The 19,038-nt window shown below is 43.9% G+C and overlaps 1 protein-coding gene across 2 annotated transcripts; it reads right to left on the bottom strand.

Moving 5' to 3' along the window:
• Positions 1-4,356: 4,356 nt before the first annotated feature.
• Positions 4,357-9,523, bottom strand: zgc:114130 (uncharacterized protein LOC570332 homolog). Of its 2 annotated transcripts, none has more exons than XM_029673072.2 (2): positions 9,433-9,523; positions 4,357-8,171 (listed from the first exon to the last, which is right to left on the bottom strand). In XM_029673072.2, exon 2 carries the CDS (start codon positions 8,025-8,027, stop codon positions 7,047-7,049), a length of 981 nt encoding a protein of 326 aa, XP_029528932.1. In that variant the 5' UTR covers positions 8,028-8,171; positions 9,433-9,523; the 3' UTR covers positions 4,357-7,046. The 2 variants fall into 2 exon arrangements, with proteins under 2 accessions (XP_029528932.1, XP_029528931.1); XM_029673071.2 differs by having other exon boundaries at positions 9,286-9,489.
• Between the last annotated feature and the right edge of the window lie 9,515 nt (positions 9,524-19,038).

Below are 19,038 nucleotides of genomic sequence, written 5' to 3'. Positions count from 1 at the left end.
CAGGCGATCTTATCTTGCCTCAACCATTTTCGGCAGGGTCAGGTGGTATCGGCCCTGACCTGCCAACGCCTGTTGCTGATTCACTTTTTGGTCAATTCTGAGTGCTACCAGATGGACCCCGGTGGGAGGATATCTTTCTGCCCGAACCCTTTATTCCTCCCCAAGGTTCTGTCAGATAGGCATGTGAACATCCCTTTTATCCTGTCTGCTTACAACCCCCCCGGCAGTAGTGTGCTGTGCCCTGGTTGCCTATGTGGAGCGGACACGGTCAGTGAGAACAACAGCTCTTTGTCTGCTATGGTGAGAGAGTCCTGGGGGCTGGGCTATCAAAGCAGAGGCTCTCTCACTAGATCGTGGACACGATTACGACAGCATACTGCCTGGCTGGCAGGCAGGTGGTGGGGTCTGTGGTGGCACATTCAACCAAGGTGTTGCTGTGTCTTGGGCTCTACTGAGAGGAGTGCCCCTCGCTGATATCTGTGCTGTGGCCAGATGAGCTTCCTCTTGCACTTTTGCTAGGTACTATCAGGTAAATGTGAAACCTCCCTCTGAGGTTGGTTCAGCGGTCCTGGGCGTCGCCTCCTCCTCCGGGGACTGTGCCGAGACACACCTTCCACATTTACAGCACCTGCGTCGGTACCGCACTGGGACTTCGCGGCTGGCTGGCCAGGTCCCTCTAGCACCGACCTATCTGGTACAGGTATACCAATATATTGGAGTGATCCAACATAGCAAAACATAACGAAGGTTACGTATTTAACCACTCCAATCCTCTACGGTGCTAGAGGCGCCTCAAAAATGATGTCGAGAACATGTGTCGCAGCCATGGGGTCTATACAGTGGGGCAAAAAATGATTTAGTCAGCCACCAATTGTGCAAGTTCTCCTACATAAAAAGATGAGAGAGGCCTGTAATTTTCATCATAGGTACACTTCAACTATGACAGACAAAATGAGGGGGAAAAAATCCAGAAAATCACATGGTAGGATTTTTTAATGAATTTATTTGCAAATTATGGTGGAAAATACAAACAAGCAAGATTTCTGGCTCTCACAGACCTGTAACTTCTTCTTTAAGGGGCTCCTCTGTCCTCCACTCGTTACTTGTATTAATGGAACCTGTTTGAACTTGTTATCAGTATAAAAGACACCTGTCCACAACCTCAAACAGTCACACTCCAAACTCCACTATGGCCAAGACCAAAGAGCTGTCAAAGGACACCAGAAACAAAATTGTAGACCAGCACCAGGCTGGGAAGACTGAATCTGCAATAGGTAAGCAGCTTGGTTTGAAGAAATCAACTGTGGGAGCAATTATTAGGAAATGGAAGACATACAAGACCACTGATAATCTCCCTCGATCTGGGGCTCCACGCAAGATCTCACCCCGTGGGGTCAAAATGATCACAAAAATCCCAGAACCATACGGGGGGACCTAGTGAATGACCTGCAGAGAGCTGGGACCAAAGTAACAAAGCCTACCATCAGTAACACACTACGCCGCCAGGGTCTCAAATCCTGCAGTGCCAGACGTGTCCCCCTGCTTAAGCCAGTACATGTCCAGGCCCGTCTGAAGTTTGCTAGAGAGCATTTGGATGATCCAGAAGAAGATTGGGAGAATGTCATATGGTCAGATGAAACCAAACTATAACTTTTTGGTAAAAACTCAACTCGTCGTGTTTGGAGGACAAAGAATGCTGAGTTGCATCCAAAGAACACCATACCTACTGTGAAGCATGGGGGTGGAAACATCATGCATTGGGGCTGTTTTTCTGCAAAGAGACCAGGACCACTGATCCGTGTAAAGGAAAGAATGAATGGGGCCATGTATCGTGAGATTTTGAGTGAAAACCTCCTTCCATCAGCAAGGGCATTGAAGATGAAACGTGGCTGGGTCTTTCAGCATGACAATGACCCCAAACACACCGCCCGGGCAACGAAGGAGTGGCTTCGTAAGAAGCATTTCAAGGACCTGGAGTGGCCTAGCCAGTCTCCAGATCTCAACCCCATAGAACATCTTTGGAGGGATTTGAAAGTCCGTGTTGCCCAGCAACAGCCCCAAAACATCACTGCTCTAGAGGAGATCTGCATGGAGGAATGGGCCAAAATACCAGCAGCAGTGTATGAAAACCTTGTGAAGACTTACAGAAAAAGTTTGACCTCTGTCATTGCCAACAAAGGGTATATAACAAAGTATTGAGATAAACTTTTATTATTGACCAAATACTTATTTTCCACCATAATTTGCAAATAAATTCATTAAAATCCTACAATGTGATTTTATGGATTTATTTTTTTCATTTTGTCTGTCATAGTTGAACTGTACCTATGATGAAAATCACAGGCCTCTCTCATCTTTTTAAGTGGGAGAACTTGCACAATTGGTGGCTGACTAAATACTTTTTTGCCCCACTGTATATAGGGGCGGACCCCAGCCGTGACATGTAAACGGGAGTAGATCTTTAAATCCTCACCTCGGATGTCGCAGAGTGATACCAATATATCAGTGATCCATAGAGCTCACATAACCGTGATTACATACGTAACCTTAATTATTAGACCAATAACAAAGAGAGTTCCAAACAGCTCTGTCAATAACAGCTAGTTTTCAGTTTTCCCTCCCCACGCAGACCTCTCCCAGACATTCCTATCAAAATTCTTGCTTGAGAAACTGCTCTTTGCTATGAAGCTATTTTCTAACACTTTCACTGAAAACAATCACAGTAAGGTACTTAATTGATACCCAGAAATGATTTGATATTGAGCCTGAAATCAAAACCCTGCTGGGACCCCCATCTGACTCTCTCCAAAGACGTGTAATAAATTGCATTACTGCACTGGCATAGGTTTTTAAATGAACATCTGTGAATTTGTCAAACTTAAATAATCAAACACTGATTACCAAATTCAACGCATACCTTCTCAGTACAATTGACCAAAACCCAAACATTTCCTCTCTTAAATGGTCGCTCTCACACAAATAGTGGACTTCAACAACACAACACATAATCTACACTGGTCATTCAGGTCAAAGCTCTCACCTTCAGTGGTCTAAGGTGTATTTTGTTTACTGGTTCAGCACTAATTAGGGTCCCAGGAGAAACACTGACCAAACTTTGGTACCTACCATGTTATATTATTTTCAAGGTGCAGAAAAAGGGCCAAACTTATTGACATTCAGCACTCATATGAACCTGGAAGCTGCCTCTGGTATTTTGTTGGGCAGCACCATCCTCTGTCAAGGCATTTAGGACATAAAGAAATAACACAAAAGTCGACTCGGAAAAAGATGACTCTAACCTCCAGCCATGACTACAGTGTGTTGACTGATGGTCAAACATCATTTTGCATGGTCTATAAAACCAGGCCATTGCGATTGGCTGAGCCAGAGACGGAAGCGAGACATCCCTCTCCCACATTTTTTCTGTTTCATTGGAAGTCAATGAACTAAGTAGACCAGACCCAGCTGCTATCATGTCTATGGGAAAGCCAACCCCTTTGGTAGACAGGAATGGACCATTTTTTTGCAATGGTAAACAGCCTGAGTAAACAATCTTCATTTATCCACCATCTTTGGCTGAGCTATGGCGATGACCTAGGCAACTTCCTGTTTTGTGAGCCTGCAGTGGGAGCAGGAAGAGGAAGTGAAACCAAGGCGATGGGGTCCTGTGAGCGCCAACTGGACAGGGCTCAGAGGACCGTCGACCACCGCCATACTGACCAATCATGTGATGGGAAGTGACAGGACAGGAAGTAGCAAAAAGACATATGTGGCTAAAGGTCAGAGGCCGGGTGTTGCTTTTAGTACCAGTCATGACAACGCTGTTTTACCCTTTCGTGAATTCCATTGGTGGAGCGTATGTACAGTTATAAAGAGGAAGTGTGAGACTCGAGAGCCCCTACAAAAGTGTTCTAAAAAAAGTTTGTTGGGTTGTGAGTAATTTCAAAATGATATATTCTTTAAACATGCTTTACTAAAATAGTTCCCTTTTAGATATTTAAATAATTTTGTAATGTGCCATAAACAGATCAAGAGCAAGTAGGAATACCGTTATGCAAAATATCCCCCAGAAATCAGAAACATACTATTGTGGACATGCAAAGTTCACTGAACCATGACCGGCAGTATGCAAATGATCATATCTCAATTATATACACAACAGTAAGTGTATGCTTTGCATTGGTGACAGGTAAATGCTGACCCTTAGATGCAGTTGATTTTCTCCTGAAGGCCTAAGGCACAGCAGAATCTGTAGCAGTGCAGATTAGATTAAACATGCATTTACTGACCTCTGGTGGCAAACAACATTACTGCTATTTTATGTGCAAAAAAATAATTGAATTGAAAAGAATTGGATCTGTTTCAAGTTTTAATGTCACTTGCACAAGTACAGTGAAATGCCTTTCTTTCAAGCTCCAGACCCAACAATGCAGTATTTCAATGTAGCTCCAAAAAATATGAGTTTGAACAGAAACAGGAGTTGGGTTACAACTGAGGGAACAGCCTTAGATAAACTTTTTGTGGAAATCGTTGTTCTGATCAAACATAAACATCAGTAAATAACAGCGTTTGTTTTTAGCGCCTCCGCGGCTTGTAAATATGCAGACATTTCAGCACACTTTCGGAGCATGTCAACATGCGCCGAGGACACTTTTTCTCAATGAAAACACAAAAAAGGTACAAAGTAGGCATAAACTGAAAATAACTTTTCCCAACAAAAACACCAGCAGCATCCACAAGGAGTTCATGTTACACTAGGCCATTCAGGGTAAACCACTGGGAAACGTTCTGTAGTCGTTCATGTGTTTAGACCTCTTCGGGATATAGTGCTGAGGCATGGACACCTTCCCCTCCCTCCAAAATATATTCCTTTCTATCCAGGAGCATATGTTTGACCCGTGGTCCCCATGAATGCAGCCATCTGCTCCGTCCTCCAGATGATCTGTGGCTGTGTGAGAATGGGCCTGCCATTGTACAAACTCACTGGGCGCGATGTGGGAGAATCCCCCTCATCCCCACAACGGAGAACAGTCAGACATTTTTTTTAAACCCATTCCCGGCCACCCCTTCCCCAATGGCAGTCATCCCATTGTCGCACTGACAAGGAAATGAACTAGAAGTTTCTCATTACTGAACCGCTAACTGCTGTGGGTTCAGGGTTCCTTTTATTATGCGCCGATTATTTTGGTTGCGTTGAATCTTTGGAAATGGAGGGCGACACAAAAGGGGGAGAAAACATATTGGAAATTCATTTGACATAATTGAAAAGTTTCTTCTTTGTGAAAATGGGAGCAGAAGTGTAACTGTTCCTACAGCAACTCCACTATAGAGATGGTGTCACTATTGGCTACTATTAGCTTTTTGTCTTTAAAATAGCAGCCACGCAAACGATACAGCAGTTGTTTGAGCCAGGCGTCAGCTGTCATCTGAAGGAATTCAGCTTCATTGCTTTTCAGGGAGTAAGCAGAGGGGTGTAGAGATCAGGGACGAAACAAAAGACATCTTATCTCCATATGAAATCTAAGCCGCTTGACTATCCCCCACCCTAAGCGCACACAAACACTTCTGGATAACAGAACGTATTCAACCTAAAAGAGTAGTCCCCTGTTACAGTAGCCTACAGATTAAGCTGTGGGTAGTGTTTTGTGGACCAGCTTTATATTGAAACAACCGTTCCAAAGAAAGTTTTTTGGGCTATAACCAGGTTAACGCGACAGGACACACGACCAAACCAAGAGTTACCCAAATGTGCCACTTCACAATTTGAAGAGGCATGTTCATTTTGTGAATAGTCGATAATATTTTCAAACCCTCGATGGCATGACAAATTCAGCACTGCATTTCAGACGCAAACATTACGTACAGAGTTCCCAAAACACCTTGAAGACAGTGAAAATACAATCATTGTAAGGGACTAAACATGTTTAATTTAAAGGTACAAAAAAAAAAAAAAAACACAAAAACCCCAAAAGTTCTATAAATACATAAAAATAAATTAAAACTTAATTTACTAAAAGACCCATTAACACTAAAACAAGCTTGAAACATTTGTCAAAAAGGCATTTAAATACAACGGAATGCAAAAAGAGCATCCACTCAGAACCAACTACCAAAACAGCTACCATTTGATCTCCAAAGCACTTTTAGAAAGACACTACAATTGAATCTACTGAACCAGGTGCAGTTTAGGTCCAACTCAATAGAATCAGATTTCAACAGCAACCCAGTTTAATCATAGCACGTTTCCATTTATTTTTCTGCTAAAAGTCAGGGATTACATGCAGAGTCCACCACACAAGGATTACACACTGTACCCTTGGGTGAGTCTTCAGAACATCTACATACAACTTCAAAACATATTTACAGAGATCGCAGAAGCAAGTGAGAAAACAATTATTAATTCTCAGAAGCCACCTTGCCAAGTAAAGTTAGGAAACCGATATAAGCTTTCATCTAAAAACAGAAAAAGGTCCCCCTGCAACAATGAAAATGGCAGTTTCCAAAAAAATACAAATAAAAAAGTTTATAGGCACTGAAGTCATAAAAAAAAAAAAAAAAAACTGGATTTTTGGAAAAGGTACATTTAAGCCCAGTCAGAAGAACAGTGTATAATAAAGACCATTGCCAGTATACAAAATATCACAACATTAGTCACCCAACATTCATAGGGGGAAATCTTCTAGCCTGGCAGAAATGGATTTCTATCCTTGTCTTTGGCTTTAACATTATAAGATTAATTCATTGCTCCTCAAACTGGCATTTACATGACTAGTAAGGTGGCAGGAAATTAGGACTTCCAGCACCAATCACACAATTTGATAAAATGGTCAGTGCAACGCAACTCTGGCACCTTGCCTTGTTGACTTCCAACTCAAATTGTACAGCTCAATTTCGCTTAAGCTTAACTGAAGCACATTCGTTTGTCAAGCATCTGCCGTACAGTAACAGCATACTGCTGTAAGGTTCTTTAAAAAAAATAGACAAGTCTTTCAATGGACAAGACAACAGTCACGCTGGTTGGGGAAGGTTTGAGGATACCATCATACCTAGAGGAAGAAGCTAGTGCCGCTGAAGCCCTCGTCAGGCACTGACAGCTGACTGAAGATAGGCAGCCGCCGACCAGACCCATCTGGACCAGAGGAGTCAGACCCACTGAGGCTGCTGGCTGAGCTGCCACACCCACCCTCGTGGTCTGACAGTGAGGTGTAGGAGAGGCTTCTGGCACCGAGAGCAGGGCCACAGGGGGGACTCTGGCTCTGCTGCAGGCCGCAGCCCTCTGATAAGGTACAGGGGGTCTGGGAGGGGGAAGGCACAGGGGACAGTCCACAGAGGGAACAGCCCGAGTCAGGAGAGGGGAGAAATTGAGACTGGAGATCACAGGCCGGCTCAAAGACACAGTCCACCTCGGAGAAGGGGTGGGAGAGTAGGTTGGTGATGTCAGCTGAGGTATGAGGGGAAACTGGAGGCACGAGGAAGGGGTGGGAGTGCTTCAGGGGCTGTGGAGGGGCAGAGGGGAAGCCTGAGAAGCTGAAGCTCTGCCTAAGCAGAGGGGGTCGTCTGGAGCGGGGGGCTTGGGGACCATGGCCAGGTCTGGCAGGGCCCAGGTCGTCCTCGTTGTTATGAACAAAGTGGCAGCGGATGCCATATGGACAGAAGCCGATGGTGTGGAAGGTGCGACAAGGCTCTGTCTTGTACTTGGGGTGTCTGTTGAGGTCACGCATCTCATCAAAGCCGTGGGCAAACTGGCACTTCCCCCCGTACTTACAGATGCCACTCTCAGCAAAGGTGCGGCACAGTTCAGTCTTATAGCGTGAAGAGGTGGGAGACCCAGAGACAGGGCCATCAGTAGGGGAGGCTGGGGGCTGTTTAGGTTCTGTAGAGGCCCAGCCTAGGGTGCACGTGCTGGGATCCAGGGTGCACGTGCTGGGATCCACCATGCTGACCGAGCGCTCAGCCCAGAATGACATCTTGTTCAATCTGGATGGAAGTGAGGCATCTGTGTTCTGCCCCCAGTGGCAGGAGGTCATGGTTGCACTTTCTGTGGAGTCTGTAGAGAGGGCAGAGCTAGATGCAGAGAGGGAACAGGGGGCCCGGGGCTTATTGTAACCAACAGGTCTCACTGGGAAAGTTGACTGCTTGGATGCATCCCGGAGGTCCAGGCTCAGAAGATGCTGGATAGAGACAGTAAAAAATAAATAAAAAGTTATACAGACATCTACATTTTCACAACATGTTATGTTGCCTGAAGACTACAGTCATGTCAAGAACGCCATCTTATGTTATCTGGAGGACCCGCATCTACATAATTTTTTTTATATGAAACAGCTAAACTTAACACATCAATAAACAGGCGTTCTATAGGCCCATGTGCAAAGGCCTAACATGAGTAAACTAAAGTTAGCAAGAGCGATACTTGGTCTTTTGAAAGCAACGTTAACGGCAGAGTTCAAATCAGTCGACCATCTACAATTAGGTGCTGTAAGATTTACTTTGTAAATGGACAATCGTTAAAGTGCAAGAAAGGCTAGACTGTCCAAGCAGTTCGGATTTGTTGTGGGTGATTTTAGCTAATGCAATTTCCGTTTTCATATTACCTTTAGTTAGTTGCTTGGATTCAGTTACTTTAGCAGAACAATGTTAATGTACTGTAAGCTAGCAAATACCTGTCGTTGACTTTTGAAGCGCGCACTAAAACTTACTTAAAATGCACATGGATAACCAGCACTCCACAGTTGGTTTGGGCATTGAAAGCACCAATCTTATTTTGGAAACGATTGTGTAGTTGAAAAGAGTAATCGACCTAACTCACGTTAACCACCAATGTGGAGTCATTTCCAGTGATACTCGAACAGTGCAGCAAGTTAAAAACGCACGTCAATGAATGAATGACAAGATGCTCCGCGTCACTGGCAGTTGCACGAATACCTACATTTGTAAGTTAGTCGGGCGCACATTGTCAAATAAAAACATAGCTAGCTAACAAAACATGACACCACTAACAAAGATGTTCTCATCGATCTGTGCCACTAACCTATCTGGGGACTGAACCTGCATTGCAAATTCACTCACTGCCGGTATTCATTCGAAATAAACTTGTTGGCAAGTTTAAATAATTAGGTAGCTAGCAAAACTACACATTATTTGCATATACGGTAGCCTGCTATATTGTGCTAATCATCCGTTGATTGGTGCAACGCTAGCAACATCAATACTTGCTGCCAGACACGAGTCATCGTTAGCTGGCTAGTTAGTTCGTTTTTAATGGTTTAAAAATAACCAAATTACCTTGCACATAACCTCTTCCAAATCAAGAAATTGATTAAGCGCGTATGATGGCATTTTCATGAGATGGGATTCCCTCTTGCACAAACGGGAAAGCCTGCTAACTCCAGTTAAGCAAACTTTTCAAAGTTTTCTGTGCGAACTACAAACATTCGCGCTGGTCCACGTGTGGTTTTAAGGCTTCACTGTATACCACAGCCACACCCCTGCACCAACTCTCATTCCCCTCTGTATGGCCCGCCTACCGCTCAGCCTAGTAGTTCCGTGCTTGTCAGCCAAGCAAAGCACGGACGAGCGCTGATTTACCCGTCGCGGAGAGATGCACGTCACATCACAACAACAAATCTGACGCACACCGATTGATGGGCAATGTTGGACTGCATACCATTTCTCTCTTACAACCCAAAGCACAACTTGTTTTCATACATTTTAATTTTGAGTGATTATAATTTCAGAAAGATGCCAAATATATGTAGTTTAATGAAGACGGAAGGCACCAAGCACATATTGTTGGTCAAATTGGACAAGAAGATGAAGGTACTGCGCGTTTCCATTCACACAAATATGATCGGATGCAATAACAATGTAGCAATTCAAACTAATGTCAGTAAACTGTAATGAGTAACAGTACCTCATGTAAAATATCAGCATTCTGCATACCATCCAAACACACATGCAATGAATACAACAAGAAGTTGTGTCCATAAAATGCTCATTCAATGCATGGCCACATTGGCCAGTAAGCTAATGCTATGGTCACAAATTATCTCACTTGTGGCGTCTAGCCCACATGATTAACTTATGGAAATCTCATAACACACATGAAGATATAGTTTCCCCCGTCAAGGTTCACCAAATTGAAACATCAAACCCCTTCTGAGTGTGTGTCCATAAGGAGGAGGATCTTGAAGTACCTTGATGTCACGATCACGGGGAGTTATGTCCTGGTCAGATAAAAGAGACCAGGGACCAGGGGATCTAGACCAGGCCGAGCCCACCAGCAGCAGCAGCCACTGGGTTGTGGCCCAACTCACAGTCACCCAGGAGCTCAAAAAGAAATAGACGACAGACCTCCTGGAGCAAGGCCTTTGATTTCAGAGGTGGAAGGTGTTGAATGTTTTCACCCCTAGGCTAGAGATCCAGACATTAAAGCCAATGCTGCCTGGAGGTGACGGAGGGCAGGCAGGGGTGACGTGGTCACACGTTGGGTGCAGCCAGCATTGGGAACTTTGGTTTAGGGATAGCACAGTCAGGGATGGCAGACTAAAATCCAACTAGACTTAGCGTGAGTGGAGATGGTGAAGGGGAAGTTTGTCAGACAGATCGTATGTGATCCTGTTCTCAGTAGGTCAAACATAATTTTAGAGAAACTGTTGCTGGATACTATCAATTGCAGTTTTATCCCATTCTCCCTATCTCACTTATTATTATCATTATTCTATATTTTTTAACCTTTATTTGACAAGGCAAGTCAGTTAAGAACAAATTCTTATTTACAATGACGGCCTACCCCTGCCAAACCCGGGCAGTGCTGGGCCAATTGTGCGCTGCCCTATGGGACTCCCAATCACGGCCGGATGGGATACAGCCTGGATTCGAACAGGGGACTGTAATGACACCTCTTGCACTGAGATGCAGTGCCTTAGTCCGCTGCGTCAGTGACGACTTGTTGTTTCTCATTATAGTCCCCTTTTGCTATATTGAGCATTGCACTAACAAGGCTCTCTCCCTTGTTGGGGGAACGGAGTTAATACCGATAAGGAGGAAGGGGGGTGGACAGAGGGTTAAGTAAGGCCAAGGGGGCTTTTGGAGACACAAGGGTACTTGTGAGCAAGCTGACTTAGGTCTTATGTCCATGCACTTAAGGTCTTTCAGTAACATAACATGAACTCATGACAATGCAGAAAGAAAGGTTTTGTTTCGGTTATGGCCAAAGCTCAATGGTTTGTGCCCTCTAGAAACAGCACATTTTAATGAATGATCCTCTATATGAGATGAGGGAAACTATAGCAGGTCCAAACAGGCTCTATCCATCCCCCAGTATCAATTCTAAAAGTAACTTGAAAGACACAACAAAAATAACATTTTCGCAACAATTAAGAAATTACAGGCCATTACTATAATTGAATGTAACGCATTCAAGTATAATGTCTTATTTCGTCCATTTACCATTATCAATATCTACTGTGATGTGCCATGGCAAGACGAAGAAGAGCGCCTGTTTTCAAATTCTGGAGCCACGATCAAAGAATAGGAAATTGAATACAATTGTGATTCTGCAATATTTTAACGGTTTAAATATCAAGTTGTTTGGTTTCCATTGAAAGAGGACAGAAAAAACAGTGTGCTAGCTGACCAGTGTGCTAGCTGACCAGTGTGCTAGCTGACCAGTGTGCTAGCTGTAGAATAGATTATGTGGACCACGACAAATGCAAACACCTCACAGCCCAGAACTCCAAACCTGTTGGTCTAAAGACCATTAGAGTATGTGTGTAGAGCATTAGGGGCTTCTATATTTTACGCAATGTTGTCCAAAAGCAGGGGGAGTGGCTGAGTTTTGTGTGGCTAGGAAGAGAAGGGATGGAGAAGAGGTGGAGGTGCATTCTTGTCCCCTTTAGCTCAGCTTGGTTAATAGGGCTTTAGTGCATAATGTGTTTCTGGGTTAACAATGCCTTCCTCCCCCGTTGACGAGGTGAAGGGGAGTGGTTTGAATGGAAGGAACTGGGGGAGGGATATTGGGGGTGAAGGGTGATTGTTTAGGGAGGAGAGGGCTAAACAACAGTGTCAGGAGGCACTGAGGAGCCCTACCGCAAACGTATTCCCCACCACCTTCATCACTCATGCCAACATTGCACCACAGATCAACACGTGTGTGTGTGTGTGCGTGCGTGCGTGTGGGATGTGAGATGCTAAAACTTTAGCTGTGGTTACTATTACACAACGTGCAGTCAGACAGCAACCGAAGAACCATGGGAAGGTAAAACTTCAACTGAAGGGCATTGAAAAAAACGACTTGGGTAGCAAGGGAAATTACTTAAAGGGGCTAAATGCCACAGGTGGTTTGAATAAATTGCCTCACTGAGTATGGGCATTTTGTCATAATGCTATTCACACTGTTGAGGGAGGTCCAATAATGGGACACCATTAGGGACTATGACAGAAAATCCCTGCCCCCAGCATCAGGACTAAAAACAAAGACCGACTTGACAGGATCACAATCCTTCGTGTTACATGAAAAGGCTGCTTCACACACTTCTCAGTTAGACAGTGTCATGCTAATGTAATTTGTGCAATAGCAAAGCGTGGGGAATGTAACGCCAAACCCAATGTTTTTATTTTATTAAAGTATAGACTCATATTTCAAGTGTAATACCCACCAATATACCAATTTACAGTACATTATTAATCTACTGTAAAAACACTTTCCACAGTTGCGATGCAAAATGGCCAGGTTTATTTGTCTTTATAAACAAGGTAGTTTGGGTCTGTCATGCCCTGACCTTAGAGATCCTTTTTATGTCTCTATTTGGTTTGGTCAGGGTGTGATTTGGGGTGGGTATTCTATGTTCTATTATTTGTAGTTCTATGTTTTGGCCGGGTAGGGTTCTCAATCAGGGACAGCTGTCTATCGTTGTCTCTGATTGAGAACCACACTTAGGTAGCCCTTTTTCCCACCTGTCTTTGTGGGAAGTTGACTTTGTTTATGGCACATAGCCTTAGGCTTCACGGTTTGGTTTGTTGTGTTTATTGGTTTTGTCTGCCTCATTCTCTAATAAAGAGAACATGTACACTCACAACGCTGCACCTTGGTCCTCTTCATTCAACGGCCGTGACAGGGTCATGGATGCTGATTGGCTGAATGCCCGTGGTATATCAGACATTATAAACTGGGTGGTTTGAGCCCTGGACACTGATTGGCTGAAATCTGTGGTATTCCACAGGTATGATAAGCTATTTTTACTGCTCTAATTACATTGGTAACCAGTTTATAATAGTAATAAGGCACCTCGGGGGTTTGTGGTATATGGCCAATATACCATGGCTAAGGGCTGTATCCAGGCAGTCCGCAATGTGTCGTGCCTTAGAGCAGCCCTTAGCCGTAGTATATTGGCTATATACCACACCCCTTCAGGCCTTATTGCTTAAGTATATTTCTGGAAATATTGAGTATTCTGTTCCAATTAGGTTGGACATGACAGTCCTTCAGTCAGTTTTATACTCTGGCAGCTCTATCTAGTGCGTCCCTAGGCCCTTCGGTGTGTTTCCTTCACATTGGTCTGTGAGGCCTATTTCAAGTCGTAGTCCTACTTCATCGCTAACGAGACAAACAACAACAGTCAGGGCCTGGAATCAGAGGCGTACCACCTATAGCCTACTCTTTCAGGCTAGCTCCCATGATCTTCCGCTCTGGGCTGTTTGTATACAGCCTGCCCTGCCCTGTGACAGCGGGTTGTCCCGTTTGTTTGTCCTCGCCACAGTAAATCTGTTGTGATTTCATTTACAGGTGATGAAGTGCACACCCCACTGCGTGTTATTACGTGTCGCACACTGAGGTCCACTGTTCTACACCATGCATCTGTACTCAGATAGCCAAAGCAGTAGTTGAAATACTGTATCACAATGCTGTGAGTGAACAGTGGTATGTGATACCTATGTCGGATTAGGTGAAAATGCTGTAAGTGGCTATGCCAGAGCTTTGATGATAACCAACAGTAGTGTACTATTTTATGGATTCTAATGTTAGCGCTGTGTCTAAAGACCTCTATTTTTCTGTAAGAGAGCAGGGTTAGATTTGTGGATAGAGTTAACTGCCAGAGAGATCCTGAGGGGATGCCAGGACCAGGTGATACACCTCCACTTAAGACAAGCCAAAACAATTTCTCTTCCTGAGGGGAGAGGTATTCACTCTGTCAGGGCAGAATGACAGGTAAGCCCTCCCCACCACAACCTCTCTTGCCAAGGTGTTGGTGTGTGCGTGTTTATGTAAGTGTCTGGGTTTGTGAGCATGAGAGTGTGTGACACAGAACAGGCTGAGGGGATATGGGGGGGGTAGTTTACTCAGCCACAGTCCTGGAGCAGAGAGGAGTCTGGTTACCCCTACACAAACAAATGGCTTGACCAACAGATCAGGTCTCCAGAGAACCACAACCATATACAAGCTAATGAACAATTGGCAATACTCCAAGGTTTGTCCAGGGGTTATGGATGAGTTATCTAGAATCACTCAGGTTTGTTGTTAGAGGATGTGCCATCTAGTGCATGCAGTGAGATAAAGCACATGGGAGGATGGAGAAAGATTGATTTCTGGTGGTCCTTCTCACTGGAATTCTGTGGCCAGATGTAATTGCAAAACCACATGAGGAGTTTGGACCTTAAACTACTCAGCATGCTCTTCACAAAAGTGGAGTTTTTGAAAGAGCATTAGGGTATGGCAGGTCATGAGTTTGAGTGCTCCAAATGGCTTCTATTTGACAACCCAGTCCAAGTGGTCAGCTTGGTTGTTAAAGGCCTAGTAGAGCGACAGGACCAGAAAGGGCATGAAACACTTTCCCACAATGCATTGGAACAAACACACAATCTGCAGTATTGGCAGAAACATGAATAAATGTCTAATAGAGTATAATTTCAGAGCATTTAGAGCAACATTTTAGTCAAGTGACGCTTTTTAGGTCACTGAAAATCATTTCGCCATAATACTGACCTCTTCAGTTCTGTGGACATTTTCGGTTACTCGTGTGAGGAGGCAGTACATCATTTTAGCCTTGGCTTTATGTTGATATACACCATCTGTAACAACCTGTCTCCAAACCCCTTACTCATGGGAGAATGGAGTTAGAGAGGGGGAAAACCTTTTCTTTTTATCTTTGGATATGAGAGGGGAGAGGGTGCTTTCCCCCCCCCCCCCATTTCTCAGAGGGCCTGTTTTCTATTTTTCGGAGCTGGCCCCACAGGAAGGCCCTTGTGTTCCACACGCGGTCCACTCTGTCCCGCTCCCTGCCGAGGGCCCTATCTTACATCACATCAGGCAGATACGCTTTCAAAGCCTGCCCCTGCTGGCCCCCTTTATGGCCATTCTTTAATGGCCATTCAAAAGCATGGAAATGTGGGTGCATAAAGGGAGATGGGAGGAAGGGGTGTAGGGAGGGAAAACAGGAAAAAACACGGCATGCTGTACAAAACCCCATAGAATGGAATGCAGCTCGAGAGTTCTGCACAGCTATGCCGGTGAGGGGTTTTCTGAAGGCCCGGGAGATATTTGGACGCTGCTGAACATCTGCTCGCAGTGAACAAGCCCCCTCCCCCTCCCCCTCTCTTTCAGTCTCCTGTTCCTTTCACTACAGCCATCCAATCATAATAAACTTTAGGGCTTGCTCTAATTAGGGCTGGCCTGCCGCCTGAGGAGCGACTGACTGTGCATGCCTGAGCACAGTGATTGTGATTATCCTTCATGTGAACAAAGAGCCCACCACCACTGCTCTGTAGAGGGGGCTCTTCTTTTAAAGGAAAGAATCCAACTACAGCAGCATGCTGAGGGCCATGCTCAATGAGGGAAATAAATTATATAGAATTGTAAAGAAATGGTATTGACCAAAAGTTGTTAATGACTCAATGTACAGGTAACTGTCAAAATAAAGGAAACACTTAAGTAAACGAGGTCTACAAAGTACATTGAAAGCAGGTACTTCCACACAGGTGTGGTTCCTGAGTTAATTAGGGAAAGGGGGTACCTAGTACCTAGTCATTTGCACAACTGAAATGCATTCAACTGAAATGTGTCTTCCATATTTAACCCAACCCCTCTGAATTAGAGAGTTTCAATTAACATCCCATCATGCTTAGAGTCATGCATAAAAATGCCACCAGGGCTAGAAGAAGAAATCTCAGTGACTTTGAAAGAGGTCTCAAAGTAGCATAGTGGAATTAAAGGGTGCGGGTGTGTGTCTCAGTCACCAGATCTCAACCCAATTGAACAGCATTTTCCACCATCATCAACAAAACCTCAAATTATGTAATTTCTCCAATAGAGTTCCAGACACTTGTAGAATGTATAGTGCATTGCAAATGTGGATTTATTTGGATTGCATATAATGGACATAAACAAAAAAGTTCAAATTGGTGAAGTGAAATTAACTAAATAACTTGTTTAATAAATAAATACAAATGGAAAAGTGGTGCGTGCATACTGTATGTATTCACCCCCTTTGCTATGAAGCCCTTAAATAAGATCTGGTGCAACCAATTACCTTCATAAGTCACATAATTAGTTAAATAATGTCCACCCGTGTGCAATCTAAGTATCACATGATCTGTCACATGATCTCAGTATATATATATACCTGTTCTGAAAGGCCCCAGAGACTGCAACACCACTAAGCAAGGGGCACCACCAAGCAAGTGGCACCATGATGAACAAGGAGCTCTTCAAACAGGTCAGGGACAAAGTTGTGGAGAAGTACAGATCAGGGTTGGGTTATAAAAAATATCCAAAACTTTGTACATCCCCACGGAGCACCATTAAATCCATTATTCAAAAATGTGAAGAATATGGCACCACAACAACCCTGCCAAGAGAGGGCCGCCCTCCAAAACTCATGGACCAGCCAAGGAGGGCATTAATCAGAGACGCAACAAAGAGACCAAAGATACTCCAATCTCTGCTGTGGAGCTTTGCAGCTTTTTCTGGGTTATCTGTCCATAGGACCAATTTAAGACGTACACTCCACAGAGCTGGCCTTTAAGGAAGAGAAATAAGAAGCAAACATGTTTGGTGTTTGCCAAAAGGCATGTGGGAGACTCCTCAACATTTGGAAGAAGGTCACTGGTCAGATGAGCCTAAAATCAAGCTTTTTGACCATTAGGAAAATGCTATGTCTGGGGCAAACCCAACACCTCTCATCACCCCGAGAACAGTATCAGTGAGGCATGGTAGTGGCAGCATCATGCTGTGGGGATGTTTTTCATCGGCAGGGACTGGGAAACTGGTCAGATTTGGAGGAATGATGGATGGCGCTAAATAAATTCTTGAGGGGAAACATGTTTCAGTCTTCCAGAGATTTGAGACTGGGACTAAGGTTTACCTTCCAGCAGGACAATGACCCTAAGCATACTGCTAAAGCAACACTCGAGTGGTGTAAGGGGAAACATTTAAATGTCTTGGAAAGCCCAGACCTCAATCCAATTGAGAATCTGTGGTATGACTTTTAAAGATTGCTGTACACCAGCGAAACCCATCCAACTTGATGGAGCTGGAACAGTTTTGCCCTGAAGAATGGGCAAAAATCCCAGTGGCTAGATGTGCCAAGCTTATAGAGACATACCCCAAGAGACTTGCAGCTGTAATAACTGCAAAAGTGGCTCTACAATGTATTGACTTTTGGGGGGGTGAATAGTTATGCACGCTTAAGTTTTCTGTTTTTTTGTCTTCTTGTTTGTCTCACACAAAAAAAACATTTTGCATCCTAAAAGGGGTAGGCATGTTGTGTAAATCAAATTATACAACCCCCCCCCCCCCCCCCAAAAAAAAATATATATATATTTGAATTCCAAGTTGTAAGGCACTAAAATAGGAAAAATGCCAAGGGGGGTGAGTGATTTCGCAAGCCACTGTATGCTTGTAAAACCTGTTCTGGAGGCCTATTAAGCTGCCAAAGCCCTATTAATACACTTTATGTTGGTGTTTCCTTTATTTTGGCAGTTACCTGTATTCACTGCTGAAGGAAATGGGGTCGTATTGAATGAAATGCCTTTTTGCTTCCTGTATATTTCTCCTGCTGTGAAGGTAAAAGTAGCTTGTCAGGCGTCTTGGATTTTACCTCTCTTTTTTTGGGGTAACCCGAATTAATACTGATAAGACGGGATACTCGGATTTCTTACTATGAAAAAATGTTACATTGTGATAAGGTATTAGTTGAGGCTTGAAATAGAGTACTATTACCGTCAGTCAACCAGAAAGAATGCATGAGGTTATACCGATGGAATGTTTTTTATTTATTTTTTATTTAACCTTTATTTAACTAGGCATGTATGAGGTAAAGATATGCAAAGTATCATAAATGGCTGTGACACAACTTTTGTGCGTTTCCTATCCCCCATCGCTCCCAATTGTAAAGCTTTTCAAAACTTCCTCTCGGTGCTTGGTATTTTTTGCAATACAATGTCTGTCCACAGGGGAGCAAATTGGCTGGTTCGGAGTGGAAATGGATGGCAGAGAATATATGACATATGAGATGATCTTATCAGAGTTCCCTGTTATCAGTACAATCACATGGGGGCTGGGGGAGGAATCAGATGTCATACTGCCATGAGAGAACACAGACTGTTCTTTCATGAAGACGTTTGACCATTTATTAGAGTAATTAGTGAGAGAGGAAGAGAGAGACAGACAGAGAGCGAGAGAGTTATATTTCTTTATCTGCATCTAAGACTGATGGAATTTCCTTGTAGTATTTCAGCACTTTTCCCCAAAGCACCACAGTTTGGTATTACGTCTGCATGACTTTCACGCAATAGCAATAAAGAAATAAAAAAAGACAAAACAAAATGTATAGCTGAGGGTATGTTTAGAAAAGGAGACAAACCCCATCCCCCACAATCCTGTGTTTTTCTGCCCCCAGCACTACCCAGGTCACCATTTGAACAACTCCAAAATCTTAAACAGGCCCACACCTCACCCTCTCTTTAGGCTCTGTTGTTTATTCCTCCTTAAGGCCACTTGACAAATCATCTGGTTACTGGGCTGATTTGTGGATCCTGAGG

This window comes from Oncorhynchus nerka, linkage group LG11 (genome assembly GCF_034236695.1).
Source record: "Oncorhynchus nerka isolate Pitt River linkage group LG11, Oner_Uvic_2.0, whole genome shotgun sequence".
NCBI classification, from domain to species: domain Eukaryota; kingdom Metazoa; phylum Chordata; class Actinopteri; order Salmoniformes; family Salmonidae; genus Oncorhynchus; species Oncorhynchus nerka.
The sequence above is the reverse complement of the archived record's forward strand: the minus strand, read 5'-3'. Positions and strand labels throughout refer to the sequence as shown.